Below are 19,983 nucleotides of genomic sequence, written 5' to 3' on the forward strand. Positions count from 1 at the left end.
AGAGTACTTCTCTTGAACCAGCAACATGCACAAAATGCGATATTGTGAAGACTTTTTTAGATCGAAGACCTAATTAGTTCTTCAACAAATTGGAAGATTAACTATTGACAACTATCACAATTAACTTCCCCTAACCATACCACTACATTACAATTGCCAAAAACCTGCACTTCTTAGTTCACCTGTCTCAAAATTACTTTTCTGGAACCAGCAACATGCACAAAGTGCTATATCGCACAGACTTTTTGGAGGGCCGAAGACCTAATACAAATTCTTCAACAAACTGAAAGATTAACTCTTGACGCCTATCATAACTTAAATTAAAAGCAAAATAGGCACCCATCAATACTAACAAAGAATTGAAGTAAGACAGCTTCGACAGTTCAATAAAAACTTTCTTATCAACAACAAGAAAAGCCTGAGACAAAATTCCTTCATCCATTGCACACCATAGGGAAGGTTGATTGGTTTTTGTTTCCTTCTTTATAACTTCATCAATGTTTGATTTAATCTGTGATAAATAAAAAGACAACACAAAATTAATTCCCAAGTAAACTCATTAACATGACTACCCACCTTGTTGTAATAATAATAATTATTATGGTCTGCACTTTCGATTTCTCTTGGTGAAGTTCTTTCAAGAAATTAAATGCCAATAATTTAACCACCTTTTGGATGTGTAGGCATCACACCCTGATAGAATATGAAATCCAAATGGCTTTATTCATTTGCAAATTAACCTTGCCAATACTATATAAACTTACACTAATAATTTTAATATAAATAATAATAATGATAATAATAATAATAATAATAATAATAATATTATTATTATTATTATTATTATTATTATAAGAAATCGCATTGGCATTATTGTACAGGAAACCATTAATTATTGTCAATACTATTGGTAAGACTCTTCACTCTCACGGTGCCTCTTTCCACCCAGGTGTATAAATGGGTACCGGCGAATTTAATGCTGGGGGTAACCCTGCCATAGACTAGCATCCCATCCAGGGGGGAGTAGAAATACTCCTAGTTGCTTCATGCTACAGTAACTGGAGATAAGTGCCAGCCTGATGGGCTTTCTAGGCTCAGAGCAGACTATACCTATAATCAGAGGAATGTACTATAATCATACCTGCAAGGGGAGAATGTTTAATAATGGCAGGGAACAGCTCTTTTCATCAATAGAGGTGACATGCTCCATGAACGCCCCACAAATTTCATCTATAAAATTTAATATCAACATACTTACACCCAAGGCCTAGTTATTTACAAATAATTTGTTTAATTTGTGCTGTGACAAGATAACTCTTTGGCTTACTTTAAGTTAGTACTCTGTTCAAATACAAATTATGCAAGATGATGTTTTCCTTTGTTTTACAAAATGAATTTCAAGATTTTTTCCCCAAGATTTCACAATGTGGCCAAGTCCCCAGTAAGACATGAAAGACATGAAAGACTGTCTAACTGACTGTACACATCAGTAATTTGAATTCAAATACAGTTAACTGCTCTTTGCAATAGATCTGAGCGATTAATATAACTTACCAGGGGTGAGTTCTGTTTCATGATCATCTGGGATAAAGTCATGGCTTTCAAGGCAACTTTTCACTTTCTCTGATGTAGTCATCCAATTCTTTAACCAGCTTTCAAAAGTTAGTGAATGTCCATCTTTCATTTTGCAGTAAAATTCTAACTCATTCAAAAGCTGAAAAATATGTTATGAAATAACAATGTTATCCTACCCATTTTTACCTTTTAACCCTTGCACAAATGAATTATGTAGAATGTAACAGAACTGAAAGAGTGAGAGTAAGGGGACAGTGCCTGGGTGGTAGTCTATCTGAAAGTCACATTCGTGTTACAGGACATTCATTACTCATTCTTCATCTGGTTATGTTTTATAAACTGCATCACAAGCAGTATGCAAATTTAAGTCTACAACCTGAGAGGGCTCAATTGCACAGTAGCCTGAACGTGCAACAATATTTAATTACACAATTCAGCCTGTTGGCTGCCATGTAATATTGTCAATAAAATCTCTCTCTCATTCAACTATCCTTGAAAACCCTTGAAGGGAGTGGATAACAAGATATTAAAATTTAGGTTCACAAGACATGCTGCCAACTTGTCACTGAGAGTAGAAATACTTACAGTACACTCATGCAGTTGAAAAAATGGGTAGTTGGAGATAATTCCACTGGCAACACTTTTTTCAGGCATCTGCTGGATATCCTTTCTTCTGAAATTAAATGTGTTTTTCTGGATTTCTCTGATTGCTGCAAAATTCTTCTTTTTGGACTGAACCTCTCTTAGCAAATTTGCATGCAACTCCTCGACTTCCTTTTCGCCAAACTGCACATCTTCAGTACTACTAGACCTCTTGGTTTTCCCTGTGTTTTTCTTTTCTCATACCCTTTGACGTTTTGCACTCTTCTTTTCAGTTGGTAAAGGACAGTACTCTGCCAGTTTGCAAAAAACAAAGAAAAGTATTTTTTTAGAGAACTGTCTAATGGAATATTTAATAAGGCAGCCACATGTTATATTGTCAGAGTGTCCTGGTTTCAGTTTCTACTGAAGAATACTTCATAGAGATTATTCTTGAGCAGAAACTACATGTAAAACCAGGAGACGAGCACTAATTTCAACATTCCCTTGTTAAGTCTAGCTCGATCATAAGCAAGTTCAGATAATTTGCTGAAGTAGCTGCTGAGTCATGGAACAAATAGAAAGGCATGCAGCACTTTTCACATGGTACAGCCTTGCATGTGTGCCTATTTCCCTTCCCAACAGGTCAAATAGGGGGTGCGACTGGCCTGGAAAAACACATTTGGAGTGAATTGCGGCATTGTGGTCACTAAGCCCTTTAGAGAACCCTTTTAACCTCTATGTGACAAGGCGTGCAACAATGCACACATGCCCAGAGAGATATGCAACAAAATAGTGTGCACTCTTGGGCATTGAACGACAATCTCTTAAATTTAACCCGTCAAATCCTTGTCTTACTCTCTTCAGATATCATGGGCTGATGTATAAGGTTAACTGTGGACAGCAAAGGCCAACATATACATGTGAAATTAATGTAATAAATTATGAATATAATTTACCCAATATGGAAATTTATAGCCAGATGGAAAACTTGCAGGTGTAGGATCTTTTAATACTGGAACTTCCTGACAGATCTTCATTGCTGCTAAAACAAAGTCACTTTGACTTATGTTTTCACCAGCTACTGCTTGTAGACTTGCAGCTGCATCCCTGATAAAACGTCGCAAAACTTTTTCATCAGGATATTTTCTTTCCTGATTGCATTTATGCAATTCTGCAGAAATATAAAATCTGTAATCTTCTTCAATTTCAATGACAGGCTCAGTACCAGAGCTTGACCGAGACCCACTTTTCTGCTTCTCGTGCTGATTAGTAACGAAAGACGGACCTGAAGATCCCTCTGAATCTGAATTTGATGGTGTAGCCCTCCTTATCCTAGACTGTGTACATGGTGGAGTCGAAAGTGGAGATACAGGTCTCTCTGACTCCTTGGACAATAATGTAGACCCCATTCCAGGCACAAATTGTGTGCCTGGTAACGGAGATGAAGATCTTTCAGAATCCGAGGAAGATGGTGTGGACCGCATCCGAGGTACAGGCGATCTGGACAACTGAAGTTGTTGGGTAGACTTTGGATATGAGGAATCTGTCCTAATCTGACAATCTTCACACCTCTGTGAATTTAAATGAAAAGAAATTTGTTTCATAAATGGTATTAGTGGTAAATGGTGCCAATGGTTATCAGAGGTCAACTGCAGATTTAAAATTAATGAGTTACAAGCAAAAGAAATACAAGAAGTGTCCCATGCTAAAAAGAAAAACAATGTATGCCTGAAAAACATACTCTCACATGTAAAGTCATCCGTTTTAGTTTTTTTTTTTTTAAACAAGTAATGAACAGTCAACTCTTACTATATCTTCTAGATAATCCCAAATTTTCTTTCTAAATTGAAAGTTGGTGGGGAAAATATCTTTTAAGTCATCTCTTGTGAATCGTAAAAAAGTAGCACCATCCACATTGTTATCTGCAATAAGAAAAAAATGTTACAAGAAAGTACATGTATACTGAGGAAAAATTTAAGCTGTCTTTTAATACTTTTGGGGTGATCAGTACCATTTAAAGCTCTATGGCAAATTAAGGCGAGTAATTCTCAAGACTAAAAAATGAACTGGACTGCCAACAAGATCCCTTTAATTTCCGTCAGGGCTAAAACACCATATGATGGTACCACCGAAGCAACTCTTCTTATAAGTGGAAACTATATGAAAACATACCTCGTAAGCTATCCACTACTTCAGCCTGAAACCCTTTCAGCTTAAGAAAAAGAGAGAGAGACTCCACACTGCGTTCAGCAAAGGCCTTTAAAACTGACATTATTATTATACAGAACGTTATCTGCAATAGAACAAAATGAGCTCACAAAAAAGGAAAGAAATCCATAACAAACAAAAGCGTAGCATTGATATCATTGTACCCAACAGACTCGGCTGTCTTTGATGATGATAAGAATAATAAAATGATTAATTCCTTTTTTAGTTCAAGGCCTCAATCACCACAATTCGTTCAGAAAAGAAGACATTTCCAGTTCCAAACAATGTTGTTGAACCTGAAACGATTGTTAGAACCAGGCCTACAAACAAGTCTTAGGACGCTTTCCATTTGACAGAACTGACCGGCCAGACCAGGAATTTGGAAGGACTAACTCTACAACGCCTTCAAATTAACACTCTTCGAGCATGATATACACTCCTCCGGAAGAATTTGAGGGATTATCATTTTCTATGTGACAACCTTCACTAGAACATGATAGCCCAATGTTAATTTTTCTCAAGAAATACTTTCTTGAAATATTTCCATAGATAATTTAACATATTGTGCATTTTTCCTGCATACCCAAAATAAATACTGCATTTTTTCCCATCAGCAATGCTTGGTGCCATCTACATTTGTAAAGAAACGGCTAAAACAATTTAGTATTCACAAAACTTGGCCGTGTGTTGGGTTTTTCGTTGTTAACAAGTAAATGTTTGTCGGTGTCTCCCACGGGGGTCCAGAAATATGTAAGGTACTTTATTTTTAGAAACGACGTTGCGCTATTTCCCACATGGCAAACCCATATGCAGCAAAGGCAGGCAAAATAAGGTGAATTAAAACGTAACTGCTCACTAAAGTGAGCAAAACCAGAAGGAGGGTTTTTAAGAACACAGTTAATACTTCAGAGGGCACAAATGGGCAAAACTGAAGAAGATTAAAACGGATTACAATTTGCCAAACCTCGTCGATTCGTTCCTATCTATCTACCCTAACAGCACAGCTGTTTTGCATGAACAGTCAACCTCACAATTAATCTCCGTTGTCAACGAAAAGATATTCATTAAATCTTATCATCTACTGGTTCTTTCATCGCATTAAGTTCCGTAGCAAATAACGGCGACTAAAGGTTAAAATCACAACAACATTAACTGGACTGCTAGGCGACGTACCAGAGCCCCTTTAATTTAACTTCCACTATAACTAGCAACCAAACGAAAATCATTATCAATCGGCGCCACTAGAGCAGTTTTTGCAGCCTTGTTCGCAAAAAAGAAATCAGAAGTGAAAATGTCGTGACATACCTTACAACCAATCTGGCATTCATCTCTAGACGCGAAAACTACATGATTCCACACTTGACTCCACACTGTCCTGCACTTCGGCGCCCCAACGACACTTTGAACGAGATGGGTGTGACAATCAGGCGCGGTTACCGATCCTTTTGTTTCTGCGTCGTCTTTCGCGCCTTTTTTGGTATCACGTGTTTGACGAGCAGATTTACTCAGAGATGGCTTGGCGATGTCTTTTTTGTGCGTGTTTTTCGGCTTTAATGCTTGCTTCCTTGCTAACGCATTATAACTCTGAGCATAACCGTTCTCATGAAGAAAGGTTTTTTCTTGTTCGTTGTGAAATAGATGGATGTACCAAGGAATACGGCAAGGTGAACTCTTTCACCAAACACGTGCGCACAGTACATCGAAAATTCTTGTTTTGCACTTGTCCGAACGACGCGGGAGGGGAGCCGTCTCTACTTGAAGGTATGAAACGCGTTGTTGAAAGATTTGCAAGTTATTTTAAAATGAATTCTACTTGAAATTACAGTAGATATTCGATCACTTACCGAGTTATTGTGTGGTTGTGGAAAATATTCGTACCACCCCCTTGGAAGCCTATTATAAATTCCGAGAGGGGAGGGAGCCTAAAAGGGCAATTTCTTTTGTAGAGAAAGAAATTTCCAGAGGAGAGGAAGGTGGTTGGGGGTGGGGGGTGGGGGGGATGAATATTTTCTAAAACACATTTTAATGTCATCCCTGAAATTGTATGCCCGGGAATGTAAAATATCACGCAATTGTAAAGTAGGTAGGAGGAAAAATGATCCTGTCTTCCAAACCCCTTTCATGGTCAATTGACTTGTTAATCAAAGAATATCGTCTGTGTTTTGTACTTACAAGGTTCCCATGGGGAGGTTTCCTTGGAAAGTCAGAATGAACTAGATGAAAGTGAAGACAAAGAAGATGCAACTTCACCATCCAGATCTAATGTGGTGTTTGATGAGTGCAGTGACCAATTAAGTGTGTCCAATTACTTCAGACATAGTGATTTTTTTAGTGACGAGTCTGTCAATGCTCTCAACAAAAATTCCTTTGCAAAATTAGAGGACAAAACCGCCTTACTGGAAAGGCTGTACAAAATGTTGCTGTTGCAACTGGCCATTTCTTGCATCAAATCTTGGAAAATGTAAAAAGAAATGTTGGAGAAGTTCTTGAAGATGCAGACTTAAGGAATGAGGAAGATTTGAATAAAGTTGAAAGAGTTTTTGATAAAGCAGCTAAGAATGTGGAAATCTTGAGTACACCATTAAGTGAAACATTCAGCAGCAGCAACAAAACCTATAACTACTGTGGTTTGGATAAAATTGTAAGTGAAATGAAATTTTTGTTCATGCCCAGGAATAATGTAGACTTGTACTTTGTATTGATTGGACAAATAATGAACTGAACAAGATAGAGTATAATTTTGATTGTTGCCAAGCCTATAAAGCTAAGGAAATTGAGACAAGAAGTATCACTGTGGATAATAATTTTATTCCCCTCATCCTTATAATTATTATTATATCACAATAATAGACTAGTGCATGTATTGTTAAACTGGGAGGATTGATAATACTGCACTTTTGAGGTGTACAGTTTGGTTAACCTAATCATCAATTAAATTCTTGAAGAATTCTGGCAACATTCATAAGAAACTTACAACTATCATCACTGAAAGTGTTAACATACTAATAATGTTAACTATTGTACTAGGAACCAGTGAAGTAGGTGTTGGGGAAACATCGTGCAGCTGTTAAAAGAGGCAAGAAAAAGAAGATTGTGGATGTGGAGGATGCCTTTTATTACATTCCTGTGCTTAACACAATCCAAGTACAGCTGGGTTGTAGTCAAATGCTGAACATAGTACTGGCTGGGCCCAAACGAAGTGCAGATCTATCCATACTTGAAGACTTCTGTAATGGAACATTCTTTCAAAATCATGAATTGTTCTCAAATGATGAAAGAGCTCTTCTTCTTTTATTGTACTATGATGATGTTAACTTCATCAATCCACTGACAAATAAGAATCATAAGTTGAGCTTTTTTTATTATCAACTTGCAAATCTGCCCCCTGCATACAGATCAACCCTTAAGTCCATTCATCTTTTTGCTGTTTGTGAAACAAAACACCTATAAAATCCCCAGTATGGGTTTAACAAGGTCATAGAACCTTTAGTAGAGAACATGAAAATTCTTGGATCCGATAGAGGGTACACCTTTTCCCTACCTATTGGCAATATTAATCTTAGAGGAGGTATCTTGGCATTCCTGGCTGATACACCCGCCAGTAATAAGGCTGGTGGGTTTAAAGAAGGGGTGGGTGGAGCAAGACGGAAATGCCGCCACTGCATGGCAAAGTTTGAAGATATGCAGTGCCTTTTCATGGAAGAGGACTTCCAACTACGCAGCAAGGACAATCATATCCGACATTTGTTACAAATGGAAGGAGCAGCTTCGGAAAAACTTAAGGAATTTTATTCTAAACATTATGGAATCAATGTAAGAACTCAATTGCTTGAAGCGCCCTTCTTTGATCCTTGCAACCAGTTGATTCAAGATGTAATGCACGTATTTCTAGAAGGAGTTCTAGCCTACGAATTTAAACTTTTATTGAACTATTTCATAAATGATATTAAGGCTTTTGGGTTACTTGATTTAAACAACAGGATGCAACAATTTCATTATGGATATTCTAACAGTAAAAATAAGCCATCTTTGATCTTAGATCGGGACTTGGAGAAGACAGCTTCCACAAATCTGGGACAGAGCGCTTCTCAGATGTGGTTACTATCAATAGTGCTGCCTTTCATTTTGGCAGAGTTTGCTGATACTACCACAGACCGTTGGAGGTGTTTTACTTCAATTATTGAAATTATGTCTCTTTGCTTTGCACACAAGGTTTCCATAGCAACTGCTGTTTTCTTAAAACGGGCCATCAAGGAACATCTTCAGTTGTTTAAATTCCTCTATGGAAATACATCTAACATAACACCCAAACAACATTTTCTAATTCATTTACCATCTTGAATTTTAAAATTTGGGCCTCTTGTTCGTGCCTGGTGTATGCGGTTTGAAGCAAAACACGCATATTTCAAAGATCAGGCAAAGATTGTAAAAAATTTCAAGAATCTTCCATTGTCCTTGTCAAAGAGGTACCAGTCTTCACTTTGTGCTGACTATATTAGTTTCAGCAAAGCAGATCAGGGTCCTATCTTTAGAAAAGAAATGTCATTTGGAACAGCCAAAGCAATGCTTGGTGAAGATAGGGATATTGTAGTAACAACTGTAGAGAGATTTAATGGTGTGGGAAGTCTTTGTGATGTCACTGAAATTTATTTGTTAGATTCTGTTCAGATCCATGGAACACTGTATAAGCCAGACACAAATTCATTTCTCAACTTTGGTTGTCAGAATGGGTTACCAATTTTTGGTAGGATAGCAAAAATCTGGTTTATTGTAGACTATGGGATTTTCTTTGCCCTTCATGCTATGGTAACATCTCATTATGATGAAGAATTTAATTCTTTTCAAATTGAGGAACCTGTTCTTCCACAAGGATTTGAAGTGGTTAAACCAGAGGACCTTAAGTCGCCATTTGTGTGTCATTCTCACAAATTTGGAGATAAATTATACATCATCATGAAAGAAAACCCACTTGCTTGGATATAAACTATTCCAGTGGAATAATGCAAGTCAAATGTTAACATTCTCCCTGGAAGTTAATACTTTATATAGATCAGTGGTTGTTGTGTTACCCTGTATAGTTCAATGCATAAAGAAGTAATTAACCAGTATGTCATTGAACCTTTTTTGTACATTATATGTGCATTACAGGAATTTATATTTAAAATTAAGCTATTTGATCTTTTAACCAGGACACTGTTAAACCTTATATTTCGACTTGTATATGTTATCTAATTGATATTCTGTAACTGAGTACTTCCACTGTTTAATTCATACTGTAGTCTTCTCGATTCTTTTAAATACATGTATGTACATAGTATTGTCTAAGTAAAACACAAGATTACTGTATTGGGCAGTTTGTTTGCATTTCTTAAATTTTTAATTTCCTTTTTAAAATAAGGATTTCCATTCTGGAATCAATACTTTGAAACCTTAAAATGAATTAAAAACAAGAACCATAATCTTGAAATAAGAACAAAAATCTTAACTTTTGCCACTGCCTTAAAACAATATACCACTACCTTGAAATGATAACCCAAGTCTTAAAATGGTAATGAAAACAAGACTTGAATTCTAGAAACAAGTTTCCTAGTTCTTGATTTAATAAACCAACTTTTAGAGTGTGGGATGTCATTTCACATTCAAACTTAACAACCGAACATTTAAATTCTAGCGGTTTACATTTGAATTTGTTCCGGTACCAAAGTTTTTGCCTCAAATTTTATGGGCTATGTTAGAAATATTTGAATTCCTGATTAATTGCCATTGTCGTCTACAATTGATAGTTCAATGTTGATGGGAGATTCTCTTGAGGATTCTTTTTCGTTCCTCCCGCGTGAGCGTGGTTTTAAATTAGCTTCCCTTAACATAACTAGTTTACCTAAACACATTGATGAGTTGAGGATTCTGCTTGCGGACAGATCGATCGACATTTTAGCTATTAATGAAACAAGACTAGATGATAGTATATTGAACCGTGAGGTCCATATCTTGGGGTATGATATTATACGCCGGGATAGAAACAGGAATGTTGGTGGTGTCTGTTTTTACGTCAGATCCACTATCAACTATTCACTGCGTCTTGATCTGTCTGTTAATCAACTGGAAAATTTATGTATTGAGATACGAAAACCTCGCTCTAAGTCTTTTGTAGTAGCAACTTGGTATAGGCCACCAGAATGACTCAGGATTGCTGATAAAGATCGTAGAGTGAACAAAATATACCTTTTCACTGTGTCTGAGGCCATATAATTGGGATAAAGCAACCGGAAGTTAGCTGTTTTCCCCATTTGACAGTTGCGCCGCTTCTTCAATGATCAAATTTTCCTTTGCGTGAATGATATTTATCAAATGACTAAAAAAGTTTTTGAAATCTGCCCCTTTGTAGTGGAGTAATGGAGGTTTGAATTCAGATAAAATCTCTTATAATTACATTCATTGTAATTTTAATAATGGGGACATAGTTTTTAAGTGCATCTAGCTGTTGTTAAGTTGCGTTTGCCCTCTAACCAATATGGCGTCAGAAACTGCGAGAAGTCCAATTGCTGCATTTAATACATTGTATTTTTTCTTTATGAAATAATCTGAATATTTTTGCTTATCGATTAACGCTCGAATATTATTGTTACCTTATTATTATTTTCGTACTTACTCAACATACATGTAAGCAACATTTCTTTGAAACTCACAGGAGCAATGAACTATTGTAGCATTGATATCAGGACGAAAGGCCCTGTTTACAAGAAGGGAGGATTACTCTTACTAGCACTCACGAGTGTTAAGTATTTATGAGTCAATGAGTCATGAGTCAGTGAGTCAATGAGTCTACGAGTTAGTTATTTTATTAAAACATAAAATTATAGATAAAATTTCAGAGAGTGCTTAGGCCTAATCACTGAAACGAGGGCTTAGGCTTAATCAACAAATAATTGCTATATTGACTGTGAGTCTATTGACTCATGACTCATGACTCATGACTCATTGACTCATTGACTCATTTGACTCATAAAACATGCGTTCTCAGCACTCACACATTTCTTCTTTATTTGAGCAATGTGTTTACAAGGCAGATAGGGTTACCCTGGTGCTAGGGTAACCCTATCTCAGCGCTGGGGTTACCCTAGCACCAAAATAATCCTACCTGCCTTGTGAACACTTTGCTAGGGATAACTCGGCTACTTGGGACAACCTTTTTTCTGGTTTATAGCCGCCAGTGCTCTTACCAAGGTCATTTAGAGTTGTCGGGGCTGATAGGGTAATCCTACCTGTAAAATTTTGCTTGTAAACCTGGGCTATACCCTCCCTCCTTGTATACTTGTATAAGTACTGAAGCCTGAAAAACGCATTCCTTTGCCATTACACATCTAATATTTTGATTAGTAATTCATTTTGCAAATGGCCTTCCAATATTGAAAGAAAACAACAGACTGATTATTTCAGACTATAATTACTTATTTAATGTTTTAATTGCTCTTTTTTTGTTAGATGGAGTTCATTCCCACCCAAAGTGGAAGCTACCATTATGCCACACTGAATCCACGTCACTTTAATCCATTTGATTGTGATGCTTGAATATAGGTTCAAGCAGAGATGCAGATAGCCTTGCCAACCACATCTGCAGTAAGTTGGAAGGACTTAAGCAAGTGGCCACAACAGAGAATACTGTGGAGGATCGGAACAAAGCACCAGAAAAACGAAAACTGACTCCACTTTACGCATCTGTGCAGCCCAGAAAAAAACAAAAGGTGGTAGAAGAGTCCAGCTGTGTGAAGGGAATAATGGAACGTTGCAATGAATGCCAGTTTGATAGTAAGTGCAAATTATATGTAAACACGAATGTGTCAGTTTGAAACTGTTGAATGTGGCAGTTTATAACTGGACATAGAATAAAATCTCATTAGATATACCGCATTATTTTACAAATTATAAGGATGAATAACTTAAGTAAGAACATTTGAAATTGACTAAAATAAGTGAGGAAATAACAACAACAACTTTATTACCATTTTCATTAAAAAAAAAACTACAATGAAGGAAAGGAAATATTAAATAGAGTAATGGCTTCCTTAATAACTACGAAAGCTAATGCAAGTCGGAAGCCAAATTGAAAGAGATTAATTTATAAGACAGTAAACACAACTACAATACCTAAACTATCATGTGCCTAACCTATCCAAAACCATAGACTCTAATCTTCTCAAATGTCTTTCTTGTACAGAGAAAACCTATTTTATCCCAGTCAAATGCTTGGTAATGCCACCAAAAGAGAGGCAAATAAGAACAGTCTATGACAGATTCTTGAAGGACTTGATAAAGAGTATGGAGGAGCTTCCCTCAGGAAATTATGAAGCTCTGTTTGTGCTAGTAAAGGGTATCAAGAATAAAGAAGAGTTTAACGTAGACAAGGTGGAGCAGCATGAATATGAAGTCCTTGGTGGTACCCATGTAATGCTTGCCACCAAACAGCTCAATGAAATGTACCCAGACAACCAAAGCTTCCAAGGGCGTGTTGCCAGAATTTACATTGGCCTGTCTGATCAAGAAGCACTCTGGCTTGGTGCAATGCACAACAACACTGGCGCTTTTCGTCACCACCTCACATACCGGGATGAGGTGAGAATGATTTATTTATAATAATAACTTGTACTTGTGACTCTCCGATGCAAAAGCCAAAATACATTTACTACACTCTAACAGATTGAGCCCGGTAAGTTTCTTGTTTTTTGAATGTGTAAATCCCCAACAAACTGCCAATCAGTGAAAGAACATCAAGCAACACAAAACTGATAAAAAGGTTTAAAGGCAATAATGTAATTGTGTATTTGTTACCAGGTGGAAATTTTACACCTAAATTTTGCCTAAATTCAAGATTGCACTGGTGAACCACCACAGCCAAGTGATTCATGGAGAGACATGTGTGCAAGTCTCCTCCACAAGAAGGTGAGGGGTCATCATTACACTTACCAAGCAGCATTACCATTATTTTTTAGTAGTACAATCCAATTACATGTACTATTTTTGCAAAAAAATAAGAGTTGAGACTTAAAACACAGTGCAGACTATTGGCATATTGATGACAGATTTTACATGACATTCAAGAAAGAAAAAGGAAAAAAAAACACAAAGCATCAAAGAAACCTCATGATGTTTTTCTATTCAAATCATTACTGGCTATGCTCTCTGACACAGAAGGTCTTAAGAATGATTAATTAATTAATTTATTTTTCATTTCCTTTCTGATGTGTAGAAACGAATCCTAAGTGAAGTTTTTGCCATGGCACAGCTGTCTGCAGATGGATGGAAACATTTTAAGACACTAAATGCTATGTTTGAAAATGTTCAGCTGAAGGGGCAAAAGCCTAAGGCCACTGACATAGTCAACAAAGGAAAACCAATACTGAAGCAGTGGCAGTTGAAGCCTCTTTGTGGCCTTTCAAATCATGATCAAAATTTCTTGTTAGAGAAGGTAAGGTTGCAGTTCATTTCATATTATTGTTATTATCATTATCATCATCATCATCATCATCATCATCATCATCATCATTGTCATTATTACTTCCTGATAAGTGTTTGCTAATAATCCAGTAGGGCCGGAGCCAAACCAGGGGGGGCCTTGTAGTTTACAGCTTAGTGTCATAAGTCAAGTCATTCTGTGTGTTTTCTCGCTGCCGGACTGTTGTCATTGAGCTTTTGTTAAAGTAATAGATAAAATATGAGTGGAAAACCCGTATGGCTATTGATTATAGCAGACTGAAAGAACACAGGAAACACAATGTGGCCTGAATGGTGTGGTGTTATTTGCAACACCCATATTAACTTACCCATGAATTTTGATTTATTCGGATCGGATTTTACTTATTTCATCAGTTTTCTGTCAGTTTTTCTCTACATGTATGTACTTTTAATCGTCCCGTTTGGGATTGACTGTATCATAGAGTTTAACGTAAGCTGTAACAGTTACAAGTAATTATCAGCTTTCAGTCTTGCAAGGTCTGACGGGAGTTTTTTTGTGCTTCCAGGTAGCAAAATGTGAGATGAGCCTGGAGGAGCTTAAAAGTGCTGCAACAGAAATCAAGTGTATGAGGCCCATCCAAGAGGCCATTGTGGACGTCTTTAAATTGAATAGCTGGGAGGATGTTGAAACTGAATTTGGCAGTGCTGTATCTCCTGGAAGCCAATCACAGTTTACAGTGAGTGATCAGAGAGCAGGAATTATTATTCTGTATTAGTTCAACAGTCAACCAAGGATCTCCAGTCTGTGCTGAAAGAATTGCCTAGTTATATACATGTAAACCATATGCTCTCCTTTCCAAAACCTTGTGTAACAGTAAATATCTCATACACTATAATGTCCTTTTTACAGTAGCACAGTAATGTGATGATGATAAACAGCAAACATTTTACACTAAATTATGGAGGGAATATTTGTAGAGTGTATCTAGCTATGAGACCCATTCACTCACAGGTTGTATTCTTGTATTTGAAAGGCTATCTATTGATTTAAACTTTCTTTTCCATTCTCCAGGGAAAAGGCTTTGAACTGACCCATGAGTTCCAGAAATTCTTGGAACGATTAAAACGAAAGAAGGATGGAGATGCTGTTGAAGTGACGGACCTTGTAAACAGGGAGTTGGGTGCGCTGGGTCTTATCATGTCAAGTAAAACACTGTTTGATGTTGAGCAGATGTCTGTTGCAAAGCTGCCTCACTTTCAAGGAGCCTTTTTGGCAATAGGACAAGCTGGTGAACATTGCAAGGTACATGTGCGCCTGACTGAGACCAGTTATCAACGTGCTGGTTAGAATTCAGTCACCATCTCTGGTGGCAAGTTCAATTCCTGCTAAAGATGAATAAACTATCTCATCACTTCAATAAATAATTATTGAAATTTATGTTTCTGTCTTTTTGAAATTCCTGGTGATCTGTCTGTAATACCATTATGCTTTCTCTGTTACAAGTGTTGGCCTTATGAGTATACAATAATAATTATTGTGTGTTTGTGAGTGTGTGGGAATGCAGATGTTCATGTGGTATGATTGTGTGCTGCAGGGTAGTTGCTAGCCTGGTTGTGCTTATTTTTATTAAATAAATCTTTTGTCATTCACAGAATGCCTCAGATGTCATTGGTCTAATTTCTCGCATCAACTTTACAAAGTTGACATCCTTTAACATAGTGCTATTTACAGTGAATGAAGGGGTAGTTTCTAAAGAAACTGTGGTGCTGCGTCGGTGGGGAAGTAGTATACAAAAATTTGGTTTTATCAACGGAGTTGATAATGTAAATTTGCCACCGTACAGAGATTCTAAAAGCTGACGTTTCGAGCGTTAGCCCTTCGCTCTGACGAAGGGCTAACGCTCGAAACATCAGCTTTTAGAATCTCTGTACGGTGGCCAATTTACATTATCAACGCTATTTACAGTGGTTGATGATGTAAGAAACCTGAAAGACAAGATGATGGAAGAGGGTGCTACATATGCACAAACGGGACATTTTTATGTACAAAATAAGCCTCAAAGTGTCTGAGTCAAGGTGATGAATTGAGTGTTCAGATATTCTCATTAGGTAACCTAGTAACTAAGTAAGTATTGTTTGGCTGCATGATTAAACTGCCCAGGTCTTGAACATAATATTATTATAAAATGTTATGTGTGAAGTTCAACATAAATTATTTATGGTAAAATAGAAAACTGACAAAGTAAAAAACACAATTTATTAAGGTTTTGCATTTATGCGCAGTGCTCAATACTCTCCCTTGGATGGCAACATGCCAAAGAAGCCTGTCTTTGTGACTTACTGACAATTGAACCACGACCAATGTTGGGAAAACACAGAAAGAGCATATAGTTAACATAATATTGTTGTGGTGACTTTGGATCCCAGATACATGTGGTTTATTCTTTGGGAAATGTAACTGCAAGATCATGCCCAGCAGTGCTACAGCTTCGATTTAAACACCATCACTATAGCATGCATGTATAACATAGATGATATTGTACACATGCTATTTGTTGGATTATTTCGTAATAACAGCAGCTAATGTTGAAATAAATAAACTCTATAATTGACATGTCCTAACTCTTATATTCTCATGCATTTTTAGGGCCATGTTTGAAGGAGTCCCTGAACACCTTTGTGGTTGGACACTGGTCAGTGTCCAAACAGATGACCTCCAGACATTTTTCTATTGAAAATGATGGAAATCTAATATTTGTGGAGCATGTTCCTGCACAGTGTAACAATGAAGAACAGTTGCCTGTTGGAGCCTATGCCTGGCTTGTCAAGCATCTCTCAAGGGAAGGGGACACAGTTATAGATGCTGGCAGCAGCACTTGTTATGCAATGGTGGCGGTCTTGAAGGAAGGCCGAAGTGCAGTGTGGTTAAGCACTAGTGCGTCACAATGTTTACGTTCAACATTGCATTCGAAGATTTCTTCCCTCATTTCTTCTGACATTTAAGGATGGGTGATTCCACAGTGTTGACAGAAAACGTTTAAAGTTCAAGTGTGGCTGTGTATCTCTACAGCCCAATTGCCAAAGAGTTTGATATTTTTTTTGGAAAGACAGGAGTAGGTTAAACCTTCTTAAACCTTCGTAAAAAAAAAGTTTAATCTACTCCTGCCATTTCCGAAAAAGAATATCATAAAACTCTTTGGCAATTGGGCTGTAGAGATTTACAGCCACACTTGAACTTTAAACGTTTTCTTAAAAATTTCCATTGGTGAAAATGTGCATTATGGGTGTTAAGTACTATGTATAAATTATCATATAGTTTGACAATGATAAATAACCACCATTAGGAGCTCAACATGGTTGATTGATGATATGAAACACTGTGAAGTTACCCTGCTGGAGCCTTCAATGAAATTTTTGCTGCGTTGTTCACTTGGATTTTTGGTTTTAAGTATTTGTTTGTATTCATTTGATGATCCCATTACATCATTTGATGATATTCAACAATACAAGGTTTAAATTGACTTTTCACTTGCTAGGGTCAAAAGTTAGTATTGTCTAACTGAAAAACCATGAACATTAACACTTGTTAAGAAATTATGCTATGTTGTGGACAATCACATGCAAGGTCAAAGCACAAGAACATAGTCAATCACAAGGATTATTGCTATTAATTGGCTTTCAGTTTATGTACCTTGCACCTGGTTGGTTTCCCGTCACGAAGCAATGTACATTTCATATATATTTCTGTTGTTCACAGCCTTGTAAGTTTGACCTTAGAATCTTGAAAATTTCAGTGCATATTTTTATATGCCAGAAAATACTATGACCATTAGGATTTGAGTACAGCTTGGATCAACAGAGGCCGCAGAATTTCTGCAGCCTCTGTTGACCACTGCCGCAGAAATTCTGCGGCCTCTGTTGATCCATGCTGCAGAAATTCTGCGGCCTCTGTTGACCCATGCAGCAGAAATTCTGCGGCCTCTGTTGACCCATGCTGCAGAAATTCTGCGGCCTCTGTTGACCCATGCTGCAGAAATTATTTGTAATTTTGAAATGCAATGTCCAGATAGTGTATTAAGTGGTGTAATATCTTTTACTCTGTTTTTGTTGTAACAGTGGCACACGTGCCTCTGAATCATTGGTTTTACTGGGTATTAATGAACATTTCAAATGAAATTGAAGATTTAGGTGTTTATATGTCTCTCCATCCGACAAATGTATATATACTGAACTTTTTTGTAAGGGCCGTGAAAATGGCATCCTTTTTGTTTATAAAATTCCAGCAAACTTAACAGTCCGCAAAGGACACCATATTTTTGAGTTTACTTGTAGCAACAATTCCTGTATCCGCAAGTTTTTTGCAATAAACTTGTTGCTCTCAAAAACTCATTGCGTTTATTTCGCTAACTATTACGACTCTGATGCCTCGATTTTAAGAGAATTAAAGAAAAAGGCTTTTTTTTCCCGGAATCCTGTTTGAATTTACCGATAATGTGCCCATTTCTTGCGGAAAATGCAATTTTGGAAAAACACAAAATATTTTGCAAAGCTTTAACTGTTTCAACGCTTTCTCGGAAGCATTAAACGCTGGCAGTTCTTTAAAAAACGATTTTTCAAACTTTCAAAATGATTTTTCAAAAGCGTTAAACAGAAACTAAGTTCAGAAAAAACGGAAAGCAAAATCATTTATACACTTAGCATTAATTAAGTGTTTAAATGGTTTGAAACTAAAACAAAACGGTTTTTGCCTTTAAACGAAAAATCGTTAGTCTGTGTTTTCTCATTCCCGGTCACATGTTGTTTTTAACAAATACCATTCCGTCTTGAGCTCCAAAGGATTTTCCAGAAAAGAGTCAAGTTCATCAGTGTTTCCTTCGTTTTGTTTCCGAACGTATCACAGCCGTATTCTTAATTATCTTTCACACTCAGATTTTTCAATGCCTTCCCTAAGTCTCCAACAACATTAGGTGTTTCTAAGACATGTTCCTCCCAGAGTTCCATGTCTTTTTCTTCCCTATCTTTTCTCTTGTCTGAGCCAGCTCTGTCTAATAACTCTTGTTTTTGGTCATCATTCAGGCCAACAAGTTTATGATGGAAAAACTTATTCCAATCTTTGTTTCCCTGGAGCAGTTTCACTTTCACTCCATTATCGCGTAGCTTCCGCAATCCAGCCATGTTATCAGAAAGGGACCGTATACAAACTTTCCAACCCATCTACACAAGCTAGCAAACTTTATTGTTATATTAACTATCTTTCCTGATTCTTTAAGTTTCTGTTTGAACTCGATTATGTCACTTGCACAGCCACGCATTTCACCGTTGTCACCATTTTTATAATCGTCACAAGGCGAGTAGTTTTAAAAAAGATGAATATCAATTTGTGTCACCTCTTTGCCATTATCCTTAGGTTCCTTTATGTCATCACGGATATGTTGAATAAGATACCCTTCTGCGTGTTTTTCGTATGAATTTCGGTGAACATATCTTCTACTTTGAGAATCAGCTTGAACAAAACCATACACAACATCAGAGACTATGACGACTTTAGAAGGATACGCACCTATCGTAAGATAAGGCTCATTGATGATGAAGTTCTTCTTAATTTCGTTGCAAGTGATATTTTGACCGTTCCCTCCGTAGGCCATGCTTTCCACTCAGCTCGTAACAACGTTAGAAAAAAACTTAAAAATTAAATTACCCCAACGACTGTGGTTAAGTATAATAATAGGCGCAAGAATTCGAGAACTGAAAGGTCACGTAAAACGCTCGAAAAAAGATTTATCATGATTATGTATTTAAAAAATATCGCGTTTCTGATTGGCCAATGACGGATGCATAAATATTTAGAAAGTTCCATACGGAAGTTGCTATGAAAACATAAGACAGCGATGGTGTAATGTTTTGGATCAATGAATTAAGTCTATAGGTTACTTTTAATTTTAACCTAGGTTGCTTTTTTCAACCTAGCTCGAATTTTTTCAACCTAAGTTATTATGAACTGTCTAAAAAAGGTTTTCTCTTTTTGGTGGGATGTCATTCATGTTGCATTTGTTTGGAGGTTTGACCTTACCCTTGACACACCTGAATCAGTGCTGGATGTTTGTCTTCCTGTGTTGACTTGATGCGGCAAATGTAAAATATTGGCTATACAGATTTGGCGCTAAACGC

At 36.9% G+C, this 19,983-nt stretch overlaps 2 protein-coding genes across 5 annotated transcripts in view; one reads left to right on the forward strand and one right to left on the reverse strand.

Annotated features, from left to right (window-relative positions):
- LOC138051423 (uncharacterized) overlaps positions 1–17,521 on the forward strand; it is a 20,002-nt gene extending 2,481 nt beyond the window's left edge. For all 4 annotated transcript variants that reach the window (XM_068897624.1, XM_068897623.1, XM_068897621.1 and 1 more), the window contains 7 exons: positions 11,848–12,171; positions 12,581–12,975; positions 13,195–13,302; positions 13,610–13,828; positions 14,382–14,552; positions 14,888–15,118; positions 16,463–17,521. In XM_068897624.1, coding sequence (XP_068753725.1) covers positions 13,276–13,302; positions 13,610–13,828; positions 14,382–14,552; positions 14,888–15,118; positions 16,463–16,474 — 660 coding nt within the window. In that variant the 5' untranslated portion in view covers positions 11,848–12,171; positions 12,581–12,975; positions 13,195–13,275 and the 3' untranslated portion in view covers positions 16,475–17,521. The remainder of the gene's footprint in view (positions 1–11,847; positions 12,172–12,580; positions 12,976–13,194; positions 13,303–13,609; positions 13,829–14,381; positions 14,553–14,887; positions 15,119–16,462) is intronic.
- LOC138053162 (uncharacterized) lies at positions 126–1,636 on the reverse strand. Its single transcript, XM_068899828.1, has 3 exons — positions 1,555–1,636; positions 1,142–1,230; positions 126–511 (listed from the first exon to the last, which is right to left on the reverse strand). The coding sequence occupies exons 1-3, from the start codon at positions 1,634–1,636 to the stop codon at positions 194–196; spliced, it is 489 nt and encodes a 162-aa protein (XP_068755929.1). The 3' UTR covers positions 126–193.
- Positions 17,522–19,983: the final 2,462 nt, after the last annotated feature.

Source organism: Montipora capricornis, chromosome 6 (assembly GCF_036669925.1).
Source record: "Montipora capricornis isolate CH-2021 chromosome 6, ASM3666992v2, whole genome shotgun sequence".
Classification (NCBI taxonomy): domain Eukaryota; kingdom Metazoa; phylum Cnidaria; class Anthozoa; order Scleractinia; family Acroporidae; genus Montipora; species Montipora capricornis.